The following is a 22,958-nucleotide window of genomic DNA, read 5'->3' as shown; positions in this document are numbered from 1 at the left end:
CTCTCTAAGTGTAGAGTCCTCTCCTCATGCTGCAGTCGGTGACACCTTGTCCAGAGTGGGAAGCAGAAAGAAAAAGTGGACCGGCAGACACCACTTTCTAATCAATGTCGAGGAAAACTGCAATACCTCCCACTCAGCTGCTTCTCACAGAGGAAACGTTCTTTTGACTGCTGCCGCCCGTCTTTGAAAGTACTGTGAAATATAATGTATAGACCTCCATTTGAAACAAACACACTCTAACTGAAGAAGTCCACTCAAATCTTAACTTAGGGTCATCCAAGAGGAGGAGGACTGGTAAGAAGAAGGTTTTGCAACATCAAAATAATGGAAAAAGTAGAACCAGTTGAACTGTGACCTTTTGTAGTTATGTCAACATTTTTAAATACAGTAATTTTTATACCACACTGGCCAGCTATTTTTATTCTCTACGCTTTTATTAGATGAAAAGGTTTCATACCCATTTGCTCTATGGAAAAAAACCAAACCTCTCAATGGTATAATTTACTAAGCTCTATAGAATTCTATAGAACGGGTTGCTGGGAGAGTCAAGAGGAGGAATACTGTGGAGCTGGATCACATGTTCACAGATGAGCACAATAAGAAGGAAGAAATGAAGCCTCTGTGAATGTTCTCCCTGAATTACTTCCTTCCTCTGGAGATTGCATAGATTCATTTTCAGATGGGAACCCAAACAAAGAATAGAAATAATGGGATAAGCACAAAGCCAAATTTAACTCCTCTTGTTGCCTTTCCAACTCTGTGCTGAATTACCACAATCTGTTCCCATGTGTATTCCCAAGTAGTTCAAAATAAATGAAGGACCCCGTCCCAGACCTGCACACAGGCCCGTAGGATGAAAAAGGAAAGCAGAGCAGTGAGGAACACAAAGGGTTTTTCAAGCACGAAGGGACTTCACAGTGATGCATCGCTGTACCTGGTACACACTGAATCAAGTTGGCGACCATCGCACTAAAATGTGCCCGGATATCTTTAAGAATTTCTACTTCTTTGTCATTTTCAGCTTCTAGGAGCATGCGGGTCAGATCCACATATTCTAAGAACAAAGCTCCAAGGGCTAAAGTATCCCGTTCTAAGGCTCCATTTGTGCTGGAATTTAAAAAAAAAAAAAAAAAATTAAGCTTTCAGATGATTAGTCTTTATGTCAGAGTAGTAAATGCTTCATGGAAAATAAGATTCACTGTCAGAACTCGCACACTAAATTTGTTCCTGACCCACGGGCAGTGTAAATAAATATGAAACAACAACAACAAGCTTTTTTTGACTTTTCTGAGTAAAAGTTAAAGGTAACATATTTAAAAAAAAAAGGAAAGAAGGACAGGAAGAAAGAGAGGCAAAAAGTGTTGAGGAGAGATGAACTCATTCGAATTTTCACCCTACCTGTCACTTATGACACCTGCATCAGCCAGAAGCTCAAAAATTCGAAGTAGTTGTAGCCTTAACAAGTCCCGCCGTTCTCGGCGTTTTTTATTCTGTGTAGAAAGAGGTAATACCATTTATGCACGTGGGCAAAACAATAATAACTTTGCTTTGGGAAACTGTATTAAAGAAAAGCATCATCTAGCTATTCTCAATTTCCTAAACATAAAAGACGAGGGTATTTTTCTCTCTTCCAAATCCTTAGAGAAAATGCTTGCTATTACAGGCTCTAAAAGAAACAGATCCTAAGTGGGTCAATAAATATTTACAAGGTGGCAATGTTGAGAACTAATCAGCCTCATTTCCTAGATGCTTCCAGCATCTACTGAAAGACGGAGTCACTGAAACACAGGGACACTGGACACAAAGAATCCCACCAGTTCTGGTCATGCAAGTCGCACTGCTAAAATTCTGCTACTTCTTCTATCTTATCTACTATATGGGAAGTATTCTTTATTTTTTATCCTGATACATTGTAAGTTTGTCCTTTTCAGAGTTCACACCAGGGAAGATAATGTTGAGGAAAATGCTGCCTACGCCAGATGAAACAAATGATATTCTTGACCATCCAACTCCTTGTGAAGAATAAGTAAACCAGCTAAAACCCAAAATTCAATCAACTCAAACCTCCTGCAAAAGGACGTAATATTTTTACATACATAGGACTATCTAGGTTGTTTTGCCTTCATGAGTTTAGAACAAAATCTTTTAAAATAGGAACCGTATTATACTAAATACTCAAATACTGAGCAATAATAAAAATAACAAATTTAAAATATTAAGATTCACTGTTAAAAGCATTCTGGGTGTTTGTATTTTTTTTTTTTTTAGGGGAAACCATTAAGTATGATCTAAATTTATACCACTGTCCAAATAAACTGAGGCATGAAGTATTTAAATTAAAAATCTTACCTCTGGTCTTCGTTCCAGAGCTTCTTTCATTAATGGATGAAGTTCTTCTACCAATTCTCTACGGAGGAAAAATGTCAACATTTGAAATTCATTATTATTGACACCAAGTTTGTCACCAAATATATCCATTCAATCCTAAGTCATGTACTTTTCTCACTTTGCTTCTGACCTCAAAATGCCGCACCCTGGCCTTTCTGTTTCTCAGTCACATGGTGAACTGGAACTAGGTATTGGCCTAAGCTTTGTATTACCGGTTTTCATCCCAGTGTTACGTATATAATTTTGGCTCAATACATATTTGTTGACTTGATTTTGATTTCCTGTTCTGGAGTCCTCTATGGCAAAAGACCCTCTCTAAATGGCTAAAACAAACAATATTTTGTAAGTGACTCTTAAAATCAAAACACTTTACTACAGGCAGTGGGGATGAAGATAAACAAAATTGAGTCCCTCACAGAAGACATTTTCAGTCTAACTAGAGCAAAAGAGACGGGGGCAGTTGTCATGGCACTACTTTTGGGATCTGTGCTCAGGGAACTGACAGTTGATTTTAAAATCAAGTGTTTTTGGAGGTTCAAAGATAAACCCGTTATTTGAGCTATAGGATAAATGCAAATTATGGCAAGTATTATAATAATGAGGTTTTCATCAAAACCTTTTCTCTAGTGAAGTAAAAATAAGTTTGATCATCTATCTATCTATCTATCTATCTATCTATCTATCTATCTATCTATCTATCTTTCACTTGTTCCCATTATCTCCAGTTCTCAGCTTTCTATCCGTGAATCTAATTATTTGTCTTCTTTGGGAAATAATTTATGAACTGCTATGTCAAGACAACAAAATTATGAGCTCTAGCCTGCTGCCAAGTATTTTATGCCTGAGCACCTTGCAATATTCTGGCTGGATGTTTTGTGCTATTAGACATCATCCTCCAGGGAAATCCGAAGTTAGGAAGGTACACTTCATGGCATTCTGTGCCGAGAGACAGAAAACCTGCATTCCATTTCAGATTTCTCTAACACAGATGCCAGCATTTCTTCATCCAAGAAATGGAAATAGTATTAATGATCTCCTCCAACAGCAACCATTTGCTGAATATTTACTGCATACATTTTTTATTTTTTAATTTTTTTCATACATTTTTACATTTAATCCTCTCACTCTGTAAGATTGATTCTAAAATTATAATAATTTTTCTTGTTTATTAGATACGTTTTTTATTTATTGTAACAATTTTACAGGTGAGGGAACTGAGGCCCAGAGACATTATGTTTTCCAGACCCACATGGCTGATAAATTATATAATCTTAGCCACCCGAGGAATACTGAGGGGGTAAGATGTACAAGAGCACATGTCCCTGGGAAAGAATGTTAGGTTCTTAGGCTCTTTGGGAAAGAATGTTAGGTAATTCCAGGAATTGTTTTTCTTATTTTCCTGTAGTATTTCTACATGATTCTTTGTCTTAACTACTTAAGTAGTAAGGAGTAAAACACTGGTTAGCTGTCACTCAAGTATCAGAACTCACTATTTTTTTTAAGAATAAAATCTGACTGTATATGTGAATAATGTAACGGATTTTTTTTTTCAATGGCCTCTAAAATGTCTCATTAATTTTTCTTTTTCAAATAGGGTTTCTCGCAGATGCTTGGAACTTTCCCTTTCTATCTATGTAAAAAAAGTCAGGATTTTAATTGTGCTTATAGGCGCTCATTGCTTTGCTGAAGTCACCGGAGGCAGCCCGAGCTAAGACTTTATGATGGCTCTTTCAAAAGGCTTTGACACTGCCTCAGATGGAATGGTTATTTGATTAAAGGTGTGAAATGAGTAAGGAATCCAGAAAGTGAGACATGATGGTTCTATTAAGGCAGCTAAAGCACCTTCTAAAGAGATGGGCCAGTGTAACAGAATACTCCTGAAAGGGTTCTGTCAATGCTTAAGCTGTGAGAGCCTGTTGCATTTATAAACGGCCGCTGAGCAGACCTCATTGTTCTGACAGCAAAGCCTCTGAACAGTCTGGCTCACTGGCGATGGACACTGAATTATCTTCACTTATGGTTCTCTAAAAGAAGCTTGCGCACATGAGATAAAATCTGAGACGTCAAATCAAAGCTGCAAGGACCACAGGGGACAAGCGAAGGCAGTCACGAGGATGCTTGCTCCATGCACGTCAAGCCAAGTGGACACAAAGGAAATGGAGCAAAGCCTATAAACTCCCCAGGCACATGCCAACACGCAAACACAAACTCAAACTCAAGTTAAAAACAGGAACTAAAAATTAATGAGAGCAGCAGCAGGAATGAATTTAGAAGACCTCATTGAGATGACCGTACCTGAAAACAAGGGAATTTGTTCTTCCAAATCCTAAAACTAAGGACTCTGTGATCTCAATGCCCTCTAGTCTCATCAAAGGCACCAGTTGCTTTAACAGAACTCCCACCGATGGGGTACCTATGGCCTGAAACAAGTTGATTAAAAGTGAAAAAGAGGTAACATGGTAACAGATGCTTCCTTTAATCAAATGATGATTCCATTATAACAGTTTCAAAGTACTAAACCACATCCCAAAGCACTGCCATCATTTCAGAAAGAAAGAAAAAAAAAAAAAAAAAACACAGACAGACATCAATTTCAAAACGGCGCAATGAATGGATTTTTTACCTGGGACACAAATTCTAAAGAATATTTTTATCATAAGTCTTCTTTTTTAAAAAAAAAACCAATTAAGTCAACAAAACCATTCTTAACAAGATCATTTAATCAAGGCATGGTTTAAGGGCAAATACTTGGCGAAGAGTGAGAGAAATGTGGTTTGTAGGGCAGGAACCAAACCTCAGGGCGCTAATAAATATAAGTCACTCTATGGTTTAAGCAAGTTTCTTAACTTCTCTTTATCTTCAGTTCTCCACTTGTCAGGGAGGAATAATAAATTATGCACATCAACGCTCAATGGAATTTAGAAATGTGTAGGATGAAAATCTGATCCCACAGACTCCAGATGGCAGGCACAGTGCAATGTGCACTGTGAACTCTAGACAAACAAGCTAAAAAAAAACCTTACAGAATAATTCTTCTGAAGCATGTCACGTCACCTTGTTATCGTAGCTCACTGTACCATCAGGTGTGGTCGCCATGATTTCTGGAGTGGACGCTCTTAAGTGTCCCGGGCTCATGATACTGGGTTTTGCAACTCCAAAACAAAGAATAAGGTAATTTCTCCACAAGGTAACATAATTGTCTCCACTGCCGGCAGTGCTGGTTTTCTTGGCATTAATTGGGCTACTAGAAATACGGATTTGAAAACAGGAGTGAAAGTAAGTTCTGGACTTTAAATATCACTTACTAAATAAAGATCCTAGGAAGGGCTCAAATAGAGTTGAACAAACTGTCTGTCAAGGCTTGTCTATGCTGTTAAGAACAATCTGGACAGGGAATGTCTCCACTGGATGGGAAGTTGAATAGAACTTGAAGACTGTTTTCACCAGTAAGGGTCTGACAGTCTATACTGGGGATTATTAAGGAAAAGAAAACACGAACTCTGGACAAGAAAAAAAAAAAAAGAACTTTTGACCAGTTTTTACTCCATGTTTAGGAGTCTGTATTAGGAAACACAGAAACTAGAGAGGATTATAATATGCCAATCTGTTAGATAAAAGGAGAATGTAAGAGGGCAAATGATCAACACCACCGAGGAAGACATGCAATTCCCTTACTTGGGGTCTACCAGGGGCATGACGGACTGGAGCCGAGTGAAGGCGTATGGCCAGGCATAGCTGAGGGCTGTGGGGCAGTGTTTGGGCAGGTTCTCCTGCCGCAGGAAACTGAAGAGGCAGAGAACCCAGGGGTCTTTGACCGACTGAGCGAATATCCAGACATGGGAAGGGCTCTTCACGTCATAATGGCTATTGACCAGGACTGCGTTCCACTCCACCAACCACTGCAGATCCACACTGTGGGTCAGCGGTAATGTTGCCTGCAGGGCAAGAAGTAGGCAATGAATCAATGCTCAACAGTAAATTACATGTCCTCACTGGGGCTCAGCCTAAAAGCCCCTTTGTCCATACTGCTTTTCCTGACCGCCTCTGCAATGGGCCAGGCTTTGAATCTGAAACACCCTTCCCACACTGCTGTGTCCTATGCTGGGCTGCAAGCAGCTGAAGGGCAGAGTTTAGGGACATGGGTCCTATTTCGTACAGTTTTAACGTCACACAGCACTGTGCATTAGGACACCGAAGCTGCTCATTAAATATTTGTTGAAAAATATATGGCCTTAGTTAAATTAAACTCGACCCTGGATTTGCCGTTTAAAATTCTTTAAAAGCTATTATTACCTTCTGAGATTCATCAATGTGTTTTTATCCCTGTAACTAATATCCTGGGCTTTTAAAAGCCACAATCTTGTTTATCTTTACTTGGACTAAACTTCCTTCCCTTTGACTTAGGGAGATGGCAAAATGCAATCCCTTTTACGAAGGGCATTTCACGGATGATCTTTGAGGTAAGGGACCTACTTATTCTTGTCCTGTGGTATCAAGCCAAAACAATACTACATTCTAAAACTTTTTTGATCTATACCTCATATAAGTTTGTATGTGTCATTCTCTTTTAAGTCCAGAATATCAAAGTTTAGAGAAGACCAAGTTTCAAATAATTCAGCAGTGGTACCAGGAGAGACAATTACCTTTATGACTGTCGGGCAGTTAAAATGATCCTTATGATCTGCTGGGTTTACAGGTTCCCCTGGGTACGGGTGCGTCACTAGTGATCTCAGTGGTTAATGGGCTCTAGGGGGGCACAGCCTGAGCTTCAGAACCAGAGAGGAGGTTCCAACACAGGCTCCACCCAAAGCTTGTGACCTGGGAAGAGTACTGACCATCCCAGAGTCTCTGTCTGGGAGATATTAATTTATGACTTGGGAATTATAATGCTAATCTCACCTAATCTTTAGGTGAACTAAGTGAGATAAGGAACGTAGAAACACCTGGTACAAAGCGGGCACATCCCACTTCTCCCTTTTCTGTGTATCTTCCTAAGTGCTGTATTGCTGATCTAGTAACCCCTGGCTCAAGATTTTGATCCTGATAAACAGAACATAATCACATGAATATCATCTGCAGGCAAAGAAAATATGGCTATAAGACAATTAAACTTGACTCCTCCATTCCATGTTAACCCAAACTGAATTTCTAAAAGAAGTAGGGTTATGCAATATCACTGTGAAAGTCTGCCCGGCCCGGCTTAATAGTTTGAGGAATGATCGTTAGCACTACAACCATAAGCAAGAACAGGGCCACTAAAGGTAGGGATCTGTGCTCAGTCTCAGAAAGAGACCACGAAAAGGCCTTGTATTCATTTATAGCTATTTGTCAGATATGTCTGTGTTCATTTATAGTTATTTGACAAGAAGATACAAGGGGCATCAACAATGTGGATGCTGTGAACGGTCCCCGATCTGCACTGTCTCTTTTTAGCTAGTGAGCTGAAATTAATCCAGGTCCCCTTCCTGCACTAGACTGATTTTTTATTTTATTTTTTTAAAGATTTTATTTATTTATTTATTTGAGAGAGCGAGAATAAGAGAGAGAGAGAGAGCACATGAGAGGGGGAAGGTCAGAGGGAGAAGCAGACTCCCTGCTGAGCAGGGAGCCCGACGTGGGACTCGATCCCGGGACTCCAGGATCATGACCTGAGCTGAAGGCAGTCGCTTAACCAACTGAGCCACCCAGGCACCCTAGACTGATTTTTTAAAAAATCAGATAATTAATATCAGTATCAATTTCCCTTTAATTTGTTCAGGAAATTGAAAGTTGCCAATATGCTCTTTAAAAAGGGAAGAATGTATTTGACTGACAGATAAAGGTGTCCTAGATTCGGAGTCCAACTAGGGTCAAGTCTGGGACCTAACACTTCTCTGTGTGACTATGGCCCCGCCCCTTAATATTTTTTGAGTTTCAGTACCTAGGAGGGTCAAAAAAGATAATAAATATGAAAGCACACTGTAAACTGTCTAAAGCATCACATATAAGTTACATAATGGTGTTGAGCATGATATGAGCATGATAAATAAAGAGTTAAAGAATCTTGAGCAATTTTTCTTGAAATTGCTGTTTGTAAAATATCTATACTCCTAAGGTTCAAATTTTGTTTGAACTTTATCTGAACGTTTCCTAAGCTAGTATCTGAAAACCTTGTCTTGTTTTCACAAGTACTGTTGTGTCAGTTTATTATCTGACACGAAACCCCAGAATTCTTCCACATCATTTTTCTTTGTCTCTTTTTCAGATAGGTCCGGAGCTTACACTTGAGAACAATTAGAATCAGTACTTACCGAATCTGAAACTGCTACATGAATGAAACTTTCGAGAATGGACGAACTTAGCTGATCCATGACATCAATCATAGGCCTGTCATCGTCCTGTAAAAGGGTGCGCAATTACTCTCCATGGGAAAAAGAATCCTTCCCACCCACCCCACTGCGTTTGTTTGGTACATGAAGCAGAACAGCTTGCAAGATAGTGATAAGAGTTTTGTCACAGAAAAGTGAGTGCCAAGATGGTGAAAGGCAGTAGATAAAATTCCCTGTGATTCTGAGTTTAATCTTTCAAGTTTCAGTGGAAGATGGTTAGAGCTCCAACTTCACGTTGTACTGTAAAGACACGGACTTGAATTTCAATAAGTTGCACATGTATGCAAGGATCTAAACACCGGTGCCATACATCATCCAGCAGAGGGTTCATGTTGTCATGAAATTTTAGGGATGGAAACCCCAGAAGAATATGCCTTGCTGGACCACTAAAAGGCTACTTGCTTGAGTCACTCCTCTGCTAAAATAACTGATAGATTGTTGACTGCGATTGAATTTTAGTTCCAAAGAAAATGCATTGGAGACTGACCACACACTCTGTGGTATCTTTGTTGTGTACAGCTATTTGGTAAAAGAAGCAAACTGCAGAGTATGGGAGAGAGCATCTTATGGAAAATTCTTCTACACAAATAGTGTACATATTACATATATATGTGTGTGTGTGTGTGTGTGGGTGGGTGTTTGCATGTGTGTGTATCCATATATGGATATGTATATGTTTGCCACCCTTTATTATAGAGAAGCTCAGAATTATAAAATTATCTACTTTCGAAGCCTTACAGGAAAGTCTTGGAATACCATTATTCATGTATGAATGAGAACGGTTACAAAACAATTGTGGCTGGGAAAAAAAAACACACAAGCTCACAGATAAAGAGAACAGATTGGTGGTTGTGGGGTGGGTGAAATGTGTGAAGGGAGTCAAAAGGTAAAAACTTCCAGCTACCAGATAAGTCAGTCACGGGGATATAATGTACGACATGGTGACTATCGGTGATAATACCGTGTAACATATGTGAAAGGTGCTAAGAGAGATCTTAAAAGTTCTCATCACAAGAAAACAATTCTGTAACTCTGTATGGTGACGGATGTTAACTGGACTTATGGTGGGGATCATTTCACAGTGTAAACAAATATAGGTTCATTATGTTGTACACCCGAAACTAGTATAATCTTGTAGGTCAATGACACCTCAATTAAAAAAAAAAAAATTGTACGGAAACAAAGTTGTGGCTGGTAGACGAGAGCAACGTATGAGAAGTGTTCTGTTTTTTTTAAAGATTTTGTTTATTTATTTATTTGACAGAGAGAGAGAAACAGCATGAGAGGGGATAGGGTCAGAGGGAGAAGCAGACTCCCTGCCGAGCAGGGAGCCCGATGTGGGACTCGATCCAGGGACTCCAGGATCATGACCTGAGCCGAAGGCAGTCGCTTAACCAACTGAGCCACCCAGGCGCCCGAGAAGTGTTCTTAACACAGTCTTGGAATAGAAATTAAGAGCATGGGTTTTATACTTGAAACTAATATAGCAATTATGGTCAACTGTACTTTAAAAAGAACATTGGGCTCTGGAGGCATATATATGTGACTTTCAGTTCTGGCTGTGTCATGTCCTCCCTGTTGACTTTTGGTTAAGGCATTTAATCTCCCTAAACCTCAGCCTCTGTATCTGTACAGTGGGTAAAATACTACTAATTTTTAGGTTATTGTGAAGGTTAAGTGAGATACTATGTGTAGCACACAGCACGATGCCGGACACGCCCATGGTAATGATTATCATTCCTATCAGAGTTAGAGATTTAATGCAGGTTTACCAAAATACAGCATGTCTTGGATATCCATTTACCAGATACCACAGATGTCCTAAAATATATCACCAAGCCATCTGAAGAAAAGTGAACAGAAAGGATTGTGATGAATTTGAAAATACTGGGTAAAGACAATGACCATTTTGTGGATCGGAAAACCAAGTTCAGGGATTTAAAACAGGAAAATGGAAAGTAACATTTTTCTGAAGTATGTGACATAACAGGCTGGTCCTTCTTTCATCAACTTATGCAACTTATGGTTCGGTCACTTGTGCTGGCAGGTGATGAGCCTTAACATCTGAACAAGCGCATATAGCCCTTGACCAAGCGCAGACATTAGCTGGCCGACCGTGCTTAATAATTGGCTTACTTCTCCTGTCTCAAGAGGACATATTTTCTTGTAATTTTAAGATTACTGAAATTAAACAAATTTTAGTTAGCCAGACTGTTTGATACCTTGATCATGTAAAATGGAACTCATTATTTTTTCAAGTTCATTCTCTAACAGAAATGTAATAATGTCTTCTTAATTTGACGTGCGCTGAACATTATGAAGGAAAATGATCTATGACTTAATCTTAAAATTCTTCACTGCTTAACCAAGGACAACCTCTTGGAGAATCAGGAATGGTCTTTTCTATTGCTCTCAGAATATATGACATATCTCGTGGAGATCAAGAGTGGTCTTTCATAATCAAAAACCCATGGTGAATATTTTTTGACATCATGTGTGACATGGAGGCACATAAACTCGTAATGCATTATTCACAGATTTTAATCTAAACTTCAAAAGAAAGAAATGAATTAGAAAATTCAGAAGGAGAATCCATACCTCAGGCTGACCCAGGGCAACAAATAAAGCTCGAATTTCCTTGAGTATTAAAACGGACAGTTTGCGTGTGGCCACCTGGAAACTGCAGAGTAAAACCAAAGCAAAGCCTTCCACAGCGTGAAGCACGCTGCAGTGGGGGCCCCGCTCCGACTGAATTCTGTGGCTGGAGCCATTTGCAATCAGCTGTCGGGCAATAAGAACACATTCTATATTCAGAAAAATAACAACTGAAGAAGAAGAAACTACTCATATGTGCATCTTTTGGCACATGTGATCTCATAATATTAAATTGCAATGACTTATAACCAGGCAGGACTGTAAATTCATTATTATTCATGACAGATCATAGATCCCTTTTTTTCTTTCAAGAGACCCATTGTTACTTTGGAATACCATCAACCATCTGTTATCTCTGATAAGAGAAAACTTTCAAAGGCTATTAATATTAATAAGAACAAACCAGCTTCCATCCATATACCATTTGAGATGACACTATAAATTGAGTCAAAGTGGCCTCATTTGTTTCGACTCAGATGCTCTATAGACTTGAGGAGACCCTTCAATTGAATTTTCAAACATTTACTTTCTAACCACACGTACTTACTAGTTTCTTGTGTTTGATTCTAATCTGGGTGTGTGAACATTTATGAGGTGGGTTCTGAAAGTTCCCAAAGCCACAATGAAGTAGCTCTAAAGCAAAAGCAAGCCAGACAACAGGGCAGATTCCACATTCGTTTCAGTTTTCCTTTGACAAGCTCACATAACCCTTGTTTTTCTACCTATCATCCTTTGGTATGTGTACAACACAGGGAAACAGGAATGATCTAGGATCGGGGATCCTGGCTGTTCCCCCAGTGCTGTTGTACTCCCCTGAGCCTCCATGTTCCTCAAAATCTCAGCTGTGCTCTTCCCTCGCCAGGCCCTGTCTCCATCTGCTCATTGCCAATGTCAAGTTCACCACTGCCCTTGTTCTCCTCTGACAACTTCTCCATAACCTGCTCTTCAAAATGTTGTCATTCATTTTTAGCATTTAGGACTGAGGTGGGAAGGAATAAAGAAACCATAAGACTGCATTTTCTTCTCTATGGATATTGGACAATGCAACCAATATGTTGTAGGCTAGGATTAAAAAACAACTGGTGGGCAGCTAACTTTTATATACATATCCATATCGAGCTCAATAGGCATATCCATACCCGGCTCTATATCCATGCTTACAGTCATTTGCTCTTAGAGATTTATAATCATAATTCTCTGAAATAAGCAATTTCCACTCTCTGAATGGCCTGGTGAATGATAACAAATTTAACCTGATGGTATATCAACCCTGAGTTTCTTGGTCACAATTTACCCAAGTTGGAAAAATTAAGGGCCACCACCAGGGAGAAACTTCCTAGGTAGCTGGAAGTAAGAGCTCCAAAGGTTCTCCAAGCTGCAACTTATTTACACATATACTATATTAGGAAATATAAATTGGTGGGAAGAGTGTGAAAATCACCTCTGAATTTCTGATCTTGTTGGATTGGTCATAGACTTTTCCTTGAGTTTGTATGACCAGTTTCCACTGGGTGAGCAGCTGGAGCAGTAACTTCAGGGATGAATCAAGGAGCGTGTGATGCATGTCATTGACTTCCCGAAGTAGGAAGTTGGTAAAGCCAAATAGTACATCTTCTCTCCAGTCTGAGAAGTCAACAAGTAAACCCTGAAGAGAATTTTGTGCAATATGTCGCAGCTCATCGTCCATATGAATAGAGAGCCTGTGAAATGAGTAAAAGACAATAAAAGCCTTTAGTTTATTAATGTTTCTTTTAGATTTGTGATGGAACAAATAGAGCTCTCTGCTTTTATTCATGTCTCAAGAATGGGTCACCCTCTCGTCTATTCTTCATTCAGCTACCCTCATGTTGACACCTTATAGAACCAGGGTACTTTTCTCAGAGCTAAGGAATTAACCTGGGTGCAATGCTATTAACTAAACTACAGATTTTATTCAGATTTCACTAGTTTTTCACTAATGTCCTTTTTTCGTTTCAGGATGGAATCTAAAATATTACCTGGCATTCAGCGATATCTGAATACTTTTTAATACAATGTTGACTACAGAATAAATTAGTATCAAACCCTATCACTTTTAAGGATAAGAAAACTGAGTACCAGAGAAACTAAGGGACTTATCCAGAAGTTCAGTGAAAATGAGCAATTAAGGGTTAGATTAACGGTCCACAATTGGTTTTGCCTCACCAAGGGATATTTGGTAATGTCTAGAGACATTATTGATTGTCACAACTCCGAGAGTGCTTCCATCATCTCTCTAGTAAGCAGAACCTACTGATGTGGCTAAACATCCTAAAATGCACAGGACAACTCCCTACAACAAAGAATTATCTAGACCAAAATGTCAATAGTGTCAAGGTTGAGAAAACCCAAGTCAACTTGGGTATTGGTGGTATAACCTATAATACCATAATAATATTAAATCATGACATTGGTATGAACCATCAGTTAACACCATGTTTTATAGGTTCTTTTATTCATTTATTTAAGAAACAAATATTTTTGAGACCTCCTGAGATTTGGACACAAACCCCTTCGGATATGGAGTTCAGTAGGGCTGTGTCTATTGGCTGGGGAGCTTGCAGGAGCAAGGAGTGAAATGGTGCTAGAGAGGAAGCAGGGGCAGCTCAGTGAAGGGTCTGCAGGCCACCCAGGGAGGCAATACATTAGGGAAGGGGTTAAGGGTGTGTGCTCTGGAATCAGAATGTCCAGCTCAGTGTCTTGCCTCTGTCACTTACTAGCTATGTAACCTTGTGCTAGTCAATCTCTCTAAGCCTCAGAGCCTCATTTGGGAAATGGGGACAATAATTATACTTGCATTTCATAAACTTGTTGTGAGGTTCATGAAGATGACCCACATGCAGCATGTACCACCACACTGAGTGTGTAGCAAACACTCAGTAACTGGTAGCTATTATTATTAGAAAAAAAATGAGCTGTATCTTGAAAGATATAGGGGAAATAACATGATTAGATTCACATCTGAAACAAAAAATAGGCAGGAATATGGAGGATGCCTTGGAGAAGCAACTAGAGTTGGAGCAGAGACCAGCTAGGAGGTCACTGCAGTGACTTCGGAACAAGTTGTTGTTGGTGGTGGTGGGGGGGGGGTTGGCCCAAGGCAGAGAAGTAGTGAGAAAGGGAGACAGATCAAAGACACCGAGGAGATAGAATTTCCAGCACTCAGCAGCCCGGAGGCGTTCAATGTCAGAGAAGAAAATGGCTGAGTCATTGGGGGCCCCCACAAACGGGGCAGATAGTACCCTCAATGAAGGGAAGAAAACACTTGGACCCAGACCATGTAGGAACTTCCTCAAAGTCTAGGATTCCAGCCCAGGACTTCTAACCCTTAATCTAAACAAGTCTGGTACAGTCCTATGTTTTTGAATAAACATGATTTCAAAACTTGAAAAGCAAACACCTTCCTTATTCTCTGAAGCATAAAGCACACTAACTGGTCCAAATTTGACACTGTAAACCAGGCATAAAGCTCATTAATGAGCAGATATATATCAAGTCAGGGAAAACATATTTCTTGTTCCAAAAGCAAGTGATGTTCTAGGAAGTTGCTGAGAAGGAAGATCTGATTCTTCAGGTTAGACTTAGCCCACAAAGTCTAAAGTTTTTGTGGGGATCACAGTTGCTGAAGGAAAATGTAGAAGCTTTTACCCTGGGCTTCCAATTAAGGACTGTCTATGGCAGGAATTTACAAACTTTGTGTTTTAATCAGCAGCTGTATTTTTTTCCCCCAAATTTTAAGTATAACACAAAATTTGAGTTAAAGCTGGGGTAAAGGGCCTAAAGCCCACCCATTTGGGAGGAAACATTACTCTATAAACAACAGCCTTGAGTCATTTTGCAGCCCATGGTTTAAAAATACTAGTTTATAACAAACAAACAAAACAAAAAAATGCTAATTTATAAAAAACTTGAAGTCATCTTCCCATCTTAAGTTCATCATTTCTATTTATTATATTTATACCTATCTATGGTCCTGAATGTTTTAGAGAATAAGCTTCTATAGATGACTTCCAGTGGAAAATACTTCCATAAAGGTGAGCTTCAGATTCACATGGGATCAGCTTAGTACTTTTGAATAATTTTGTTGTGTACAGGTACACGAGTCAGAAGGAAGTGATTTCAAATTCACAAACCAAATTCAGAAGAAAAAGATCCATTAGGAGAAACTGCCCATTCTTAACTGTGGCAGGATAAACAAATGGTTGTTAGGAAGAGGTGAGGAACTCGCTGTCCTGTAATATCACCAAGGGCAGCAGAGGGAGAAATGGTTTTATAGTGAAGCCCAGGAGACAATGGTTTCCAAAAGGAGGGATATGCTGACAGGTGGATGGTTAGCCTTTGGAATAGTTCACCAGAAGTGGTTGGAATGTTTTCTCTGCAGGTATTAAAGAATGAACTTCCATCTATGCACAGTGCTCTGAACTGCATCTCAATTAAAATAAAATAGATTAAAGAAATAAGATTAAGTGGTTTATTGAAGCATTATATGCAATTAAGACTATAGTTCTCAGTTAGCTACTCAAAACAACCAGCCACCTTCCACTGTACAGACATATACTGAAAAGCGAATGGTAAATGCTAAATGACAAATATTTTTCAGGTACCACAGAAGATTGTGGAATTGTGTGTGCATTACTTCATAAATTGCCACAAATTATAAGGAAACACAGCATAAATAGTGTTTATCTGTCACTTTGAATCAAACCAATGACATTTGTCACTGCCATTTGGCTGCAGGAAAATTCTGTACATTTGGGCAACCAACTTTACTCTTCTGAAGTTCAAATTTCCTTCTCTGAAAATAGGAATAAATGTATGCCCAGCTTAAATGTGTGCATGAAAACGCATTGTACGTTGTACATCATGGCATAATCTGTTATTCAAATGTAAAGATGCCTAAAAATAATAACTAACATTTGCTGAGAGCTTACTGTGTTCTAGGCACTATGTGAAATTATTTATATGCATTATTTGATTCTCACAACCTCATGACAAATTGTTGAAAGGGGGGGGCAGAAGCTGAACAGCAACCCCTTCGTGAATATGTAGTCTTGCGGGAAGTGACAGAGGATGGGAGCCTGTAGACCGTTGAGGGAAAGGTCCTTCCTGTGGTCAAGGGACAGAGCAGGAAACACCTGGGAGGACAGTCAGAGAAAAACGATGCCTATGGCCAAGGACACAAGTAAGCTCCCCTCCTATGTGGAGAATCTTGGGAGCACCCAGACAACTGGGAAGGGCAGGCTCTGTGAGAGCAGGAAGGAAATCCTCCCCAGGGATCTTATCGTGATGTCAGGAGGGCCTGTGGAGCTTCCATGGAGCCTAAGTAGAAAGATTCCTCACACTTGGCCATTAAAAGTGGGCTGAGCAATACACAAAATAAAAAATGTAGTAACGTGGAGAAAGGGGTTTACCGGTTCATTCCACACAACATTGTCATGCTAAACACACTAACAGAAGTCTGAAGTTAGAGTATCTGTGATTTAGCCATTACTTGAAATGCTGGGAAGGGGCCTTGGGGACAGTCATGTGGGATATATCCTTGAAACTCCTTATTCAGGGAACTGAGCTGGGGATTGGGGATAGAGGGCTGGTGTGAATGTTGGTCTTATTTTGCCAGTTATAAAGAAAACCAAGGGGCACCTGGGTGGCTCAGTCAGTTAAGCATCTGCCTTCTGCTCAGGTCATGGTCCCAGGGTCCTGGGATCGAGACCCACGTCAGGCTCCCTGCTCAGGGGGGCGTCTGCTTCTCCCTCTCCCTCTGTCCCTCCCCTTCCCCCACTTGTATTCTCTCTCAAATAAATAAAATCTTTAAAAAAAATAAAGAAAACCAAGTTTTTTTCCAGTAGAAATGTACCATGGATGTAACCGTGAAGCATCTGAACTAAAAGTTCTCATACCTCTCTGACTAGACTGTGTATCATCTCAAGAGTCAACTCAGTCCAAATGTGAGTGGACTCTGGGGGAATAAAGTACCTACAGACTGGAAATCCACATTTATTGCTGTTGAATTTCTTCATTTTGTCCTCTGACCCTCTCAAGGAGATCTGAAGGGGCTCATTTTTCTCATAGGTTAACAGGACCCAATGTGTAGGTCGAGCACTCCATTATCTTTCCCTTGGGGAGAACAGCCTCCAGCTTCTTTTAAAGTCTATGGAAAAGGCCTCTTCATGGGCTTCCCATATAAGTACAGTCACTTTCTTGATTTCTAAGCCTTGAACTCTCAAGAATGTTTATTTGCTCTTTCCCCTCATAAAAACAGTACCCATTGCTTTGAGCTTTGTCAGAATGTACATAATAATAAACACGATGCACCATAAATAGCACTGACATTCCAACCACGTCTAACAGAACTCCCTTCTGGCCTGCCTGGCACCATGGTCTGCAGATCCAGGCATCACTGGATTCGGGGATCAGAGTGATCCAGGGGTAAGAGTCTCCCACACAGAGTCACAGCAAAATAGTGTCAGGGGCTGTACCTGAACACTGTGTGACATTTAAAAAACTTAGTATTTCAGGGCGCCTGGGTGGCTCAGTTGGTTAAGCGACTGCCTTCGGCTCAGGTCATGATCCTGGAGTCCCAGGATCGAGTCCCGCATCGGACTCCCTGCTCAGCAGGGAGTCTGCTTCTCCCTCTGATCCTCCCCCCTCTCATGCTCTATCTCATTCTCTCTCTCAAATAAATAAATAAAATCTTTAAAAAAAAATTAGTATTTCAAAGGCCTCGTGCACATAATCATCTCCAATTAGAACTTCACCAACGTCAGCGAACTTTCCTTCTGCTTCAGTTTAACTGATAGCTGCTTTTTCCCTGCTGACACATTTTCCCCTGGATTAACCAAAGCGCATGTCTATGACACGTGGCCTTCTCCACCATCTTATGAAAGAGGCAGTATTGTTCCAATTTTTAAAAAAGATTTTATTTGGGGCACCTGGGTGGCTCAGTCGTTAAGCGTCTGCCTTCAGCTCAGGTCATGGTCCCAGGGTCCTGGGATCGAGCCTCGCATCAGGCTCCCTACTCCACAGGGAAGCCTTGCTTCTCCCTCTCCCACTCCCCCTGCTTGTGTTCCCTCATTCGCTGTGTCTCTCTCTGTCAAATAAATAAATAAAATCTTTAAAAAAAAAAGATTTTATTTATTTATTTGAGAGAGAAAGAGAGAAAGAGTGTGAGAGAGAGAGAGCAGGAGTGAGGGGAGGGGCAGAGGGAGAGGGAGAAGCAGACTCCCTGCTGAGCGGGGCCTGATCCCTGGGACCCAGGGATCATGACGTGAGCCGAAGGCAGATGCTTAACCCACTAAGCCAACCCAGGCTCCCCAGTAATATTCCAATTTTATCAAGGAAAAACGTCTGAGGGCTTAAATAATTTGTCTAGGTCACATGGCTAGTAAAATGGCAAAAGCAGGGATACAAAATTCAGGATTTCCAAATGATTCCATTTCATTCCCATTTTTTGGTATTTCCTCCAAATCTCTCAGATGGTGCTCTTCCATACTCTGGAAGCTCACAGGCCATGAGGAACAGTCTTCTGTCCCCTAATTTCTCACTGCCACATCCAGCCCCTTCACTCAGCAACCCCTCTTCTGTGCACACTGGACTCCTACTCACGCAGCTCGTCCACCGCTATCCCTGGCACAGGGACGGGCTGCTCTTACATTTCTGGGTAACCTTGGCACCTGACACCTGCCTCTCAGCATTTCCTTACTCTCTGGCTTTGCCAGCATCTTGGGACACTCAATATTGTAGTATCTTAGCCTCTTCTTCCTCAGCTTCCCCCACTCCCAAATCACCATGTTTCTTATTCTTTGGAAATCTACCCTTTGCTCCTCTTTAGAACTTCTCACCCAGAGCTGGAAGCCCCTTTGTGATCCAGGCTTACGTTTCCCTCTCTTCCACTGCTTCCCCACTTCCAATGAATGTGTTCTTCGCTCACATTCTGGTTGTTAGCCCACAGCAAAATCCTAGACTGCAAATCTTTTTTTAACTTCATAATCTTCTTAAAATATGTCCTAAACTATGGAATGGAAGAAAGAAGGACACGTGGAATGGAGGTTGCTGATGACAGGAAAGAAGGGGTTACAGGTAGCAGTGACCAAAGCCAGCTAAAAGGGTGGACAGCTTTGGTCAGAGAGCACCAGGGCTTGAAACAGTCAACCTCACAAGCCAGCACCGTCCTGTGCCAGTGGTGACCGGCAGGAGGAAAGGGGCAGCTGTGTCTACGCTTGGAGGGCAGTGGCTACAATGATATTAACTGACAGCAGGGAGTGATCAATAGGAGTCCAAACTGGCCATCCAGAGCAGAGGGCATGATGACCACGATCACCAGGAGCATGGTGCTCCGTGGAGATACTCAGAAGCCGTGGGGCGGCCATGGGTGGTCTGCAGTCACGTGAGACCAGGGCTTGGGTTATTTCATTTGGATATTGATGGGAAGTGTGCTCTCCGAGGGCTAGCGAATGCGGGCAAACGAGGTCATGCATAACGCATCTTTCATTCAGTCAACATTAATATTTGTTATCCTTCTCTGGGCTTTCTTCTATTCCACCATTATCAGATTAACCAGCCTAAAATATTTTTTATCATATTATTCTCTCACTTAAAACTCCATCGGTCCAAATGCCTCAGCTAATAGTAAAGATTAACTGAAAATCTATCTCTCCAGTCTTTTTTTTTTTTTTTTAAAGATTTTATTTATTTGACAGAGAGACACAGCAAGAGAGGGAACACAAGCAGGGGGAGTGGGAGAGGGAGAAGCAGGCTTCCCACTGAGCAGGGAGCCTGATGCGGGGCTCGATACCAGGACCCTGAGATCATGACCTGAGCTGAAGGCAGATGCTTAAAGACTGAGCCACCCAGGCGCCCCTATCTCTCCAGTCTTATTTCTAGGTCTTTTCATCATTGGCTTTCTAAATTCCCTTTTCTTTCTTTCTTTCTTTCTTTCTTTTCTTTCTTTTCTTTCTTTTCTTTCTTCCTTCCTTCCTTCTTTCTCTTTCTTTCTCTCTCTCTCCTTCCTTCCTTCTTTTTCTTTCTTTTTTCAAATTAAGGATGATTTTGTTCTTCCTCATTCCATTCCCTTCATGTGCCCCATGTTTCTAAGGATTTCATATTCTAAATTGCTTTTAAGTAGTGTCACTTCTGATTTTTAAATTAAAGACACACATAACTATCAGCTAGAACTTCATACCAACATGAGAAAAATGACACTTATTTCACTGTAACGACATAATTTCACTTAAAACAAATTAACTTGAGGTTCTAGTTGGACTGTGCGTTCTCATAGACAATGTTGGGAGGGTGATACATATATGGCTTTTGGAAGCTTTCTGAAGCACTAAAATTAGTTAAGGATCCCTGTTACCCACCTTCTTGGCCCCCTGGGGGTCTATGGGCGTCAGACTGGGAATCAGACCCTGAATGAACTCTTCTCCAGGCAGATTCATCTCCTCATTTCCTGGCCCCACCCCTGTGCCCTTGTTCATGTCATGCTTTTCCTTTCTGAGTCCTATCTCAACCTCCACCTTCTCCCAGGACTGATCTGCTGACTTCCTCAGTCCCTAGTAATCCCTCTACCCACCGAACTCACGTATCACACTTTTTGTGCCATTAGTTTGCACAATTTCAGGCCTTGGATTGTTAGTTACCTTATGAACTTACGTATTCGCTTTTACGTTGGATTTTAAGCCCCTTGAACATGGGGAAAAGACAAAAAACATTTTTTTATTTCTCCTTACCTATACATAGTACCTAGAATAATGCCTCATTTAGTAAATATTTGTCAACTTTTAATAATCATTCTTTTTTTTTTTTTTTAGGACTCATGACAAAGGATTACAATCAGTTTAATCAAATACACCCACGGCAGTTCTCACTTACCTAGCCAGCAAGTCAATAAGTTCAAGTTTTGACATTCCATCAGGAAGCAGTCGGGGGATAGCAGCAACACAGGTCCTGAAAAGATCTATTTTTGGCTTTCTCTCGCCCCTAGAATTTGAAAACAAACATAGGTCAAAGGCTATAAAAAGTTTTTAAAAAATCAATCAAGTACGTGAAAAAAGACTAGAATCCATGCCTTCTGAATCACTGTGTGGTGCTTACTGCATATTACCCTCAAATGTTTATGACCTTTATAGCTTGGCCAGTTCTAAGAGAATATACAAAGATTTGATTCTTAGAGGTATACATCCGGAAAGAGAAATGCCAATGTCAACAGTATTCTACCATACAGTTTGCCATTCAGTTGGGTTCCATGGGCTTTGGTCCCTGTGGACTGCACTTAAAATACTGAATGCACTAACATGCCTAAATGCATCAGCATGTAACAAATATGGTGCAGTCATTCCTACACTCAGCATTTAAAAATAGGATTTTTGTGTATACAAGGAACCGTACCTCTAACAAGCATGACATCTGGAAGCTTCTCTCCCTAGTGAGTTATGCTTCTCCTCTGGAGGTCCCCACTGTCATTTAAAAAATTAAGTGCTTCCAAAAATAAGTCTTTCATAATGTCAAGTAAAATCCTGAAACATATATAGTTGTGCACTCAATTTAGAGTTTTAAAATTACTCTGATGAGTCTGACCTCTATGGAGATTCCTTCCCTCTTTTTATTGTCTTGAGAATATGAATGCTTAAAGATAATTAACGTCTTCTACATTCTGTTGTAAAATCTGAAGGAACACTACATTTTATGACAAATTATTTCGATTTTTAGTTGTTTAAATAGGTAACTGATTCTTAACCACATATTTTATCAAGAACCTTTACGAAAAAACTACACCACCCATCAAATCCTTCAAAGAACGTAAGTGATAAAATATAACAACATATTAACATAACAACATAATAATATATTTAAATTCTGATAATTCAGTCTTCTGAGAATAAATATAAAACTGTCATGAAATTAATGCTATTGTAGGACACAAAGACAATGATGAAAATGCAAAGTAGAATAAAGTCATTCTTTCTTGGAATAGTAACTGTGGTCAGAATAGAAATGCAGCAAGCAGAATCCGCCCTCTCTATAACCAGACAGCAGTTTTGCTTTTTAGCCTGGCTTTGTTTAACTTTGTTAGGAATGAATATAAAACTGTTCATGTGAAAAATAAAACATATACATTGACTTCTCAAATGCTCCATTTTTGCAGAAAGTTATAGGGTGATTTTCTGTCCTTTTCCATAGTCCTTTCTGCATGGAAAGAGAAGAAGCCTTTGCACAGTGGTTTTTTTTTTTTTTTTTTTTAGAATTTTTATTTATTAGACAGAGAGAGACACAGTGAGAGAGGGAGCACAAGCAGGGGGAGTGGGAGAGGGAGAAGCAGGCTTCCCGCCGAGCAGGAAGCCCAATGCAGGGCTCCATCCCAGGACCCTGGGATCATGACCTGAGCTGAAAGCAGACGCTTAATGACTGAGCCACCCAGGTGCCCCTGCACAGTGGTTTTTAATCAGCTGAAGGAATGAGAAGTCTTCAGGTGACATCCTCAAATAGCTGTACTGAGTTAGAGCCTAGGGACGGCTCTTAATTGTTCATTTGCAA

At 40.3% G+C, this 22,958-nt stretch overlaps 1 protein-coding gene across 1 annotated transcript in view; it reads right to left on the bottom strand.

Annotated features, from left to right (window-relative positions):
• FRY (FRY microtubule binding protein) overlaps positions 1-22,958 on the bottom strand; it is a 241,551-nt gene that overhangs the window by 90,005 nt on the left and 128,588 nt on the right. The window contains exons 17-26 of the mRNA XM_081815497.1: positions 21,297-21,404; positions 12,853-13,111; positions 11,355-11,537; positions 8,679-8,765; positions 6,064-6,323; positions 5,443-5,632; positions 4,684-4,808; positions 2,350-2,407; positions 1,399-1,490; positions 935-1,107 (exon numbers count right to left, since the gene is read on the bottom strand). Of these exons, the coding sequence (XP_081671623.1) occupies positions 935-1,107; positions 1,399-1,490; positions 2,350-2,407; positions 4,684-4,808; positions 5,443-5,632; positions 6,064-6,323; positions 8,679-8,765; positions 11,355-11,537; positions 12,853-13,111; positions 21,297-21,404 (1,535 nt within the window). The remainder of the gene's footprint in view (positions 1-934; positions 1,108-1,398; positions 1,491-2,349; positions 2,408-4,683; positions 4,809-5,442; positions 5,633-6,063; positions 6,324-8,678; positions 8,766-11,354; positions 11,538-12,852; positions 13,112-21,296; positions 21,405-22,958) is intronic.

This window comes from Leptonychotes weddellii, chromosome 3 (assembly GCF_054177405.1).
Source record: "Leptonychotes weddellii isolate Sample4059 chromosome 3, ASM5417740v2, whole genome shotgun sequence".
NCBI classification, from domain to species: domain Eukaryota; kingdom Metazoa; phylum Chordata; class Mammalia; order Carnivora; family Phocidae; genus Leptonychotes; species Leptonychotes weddellii.
This window is presented reverse-complemented; position numbering and strand designations above follow the sequence as displayed.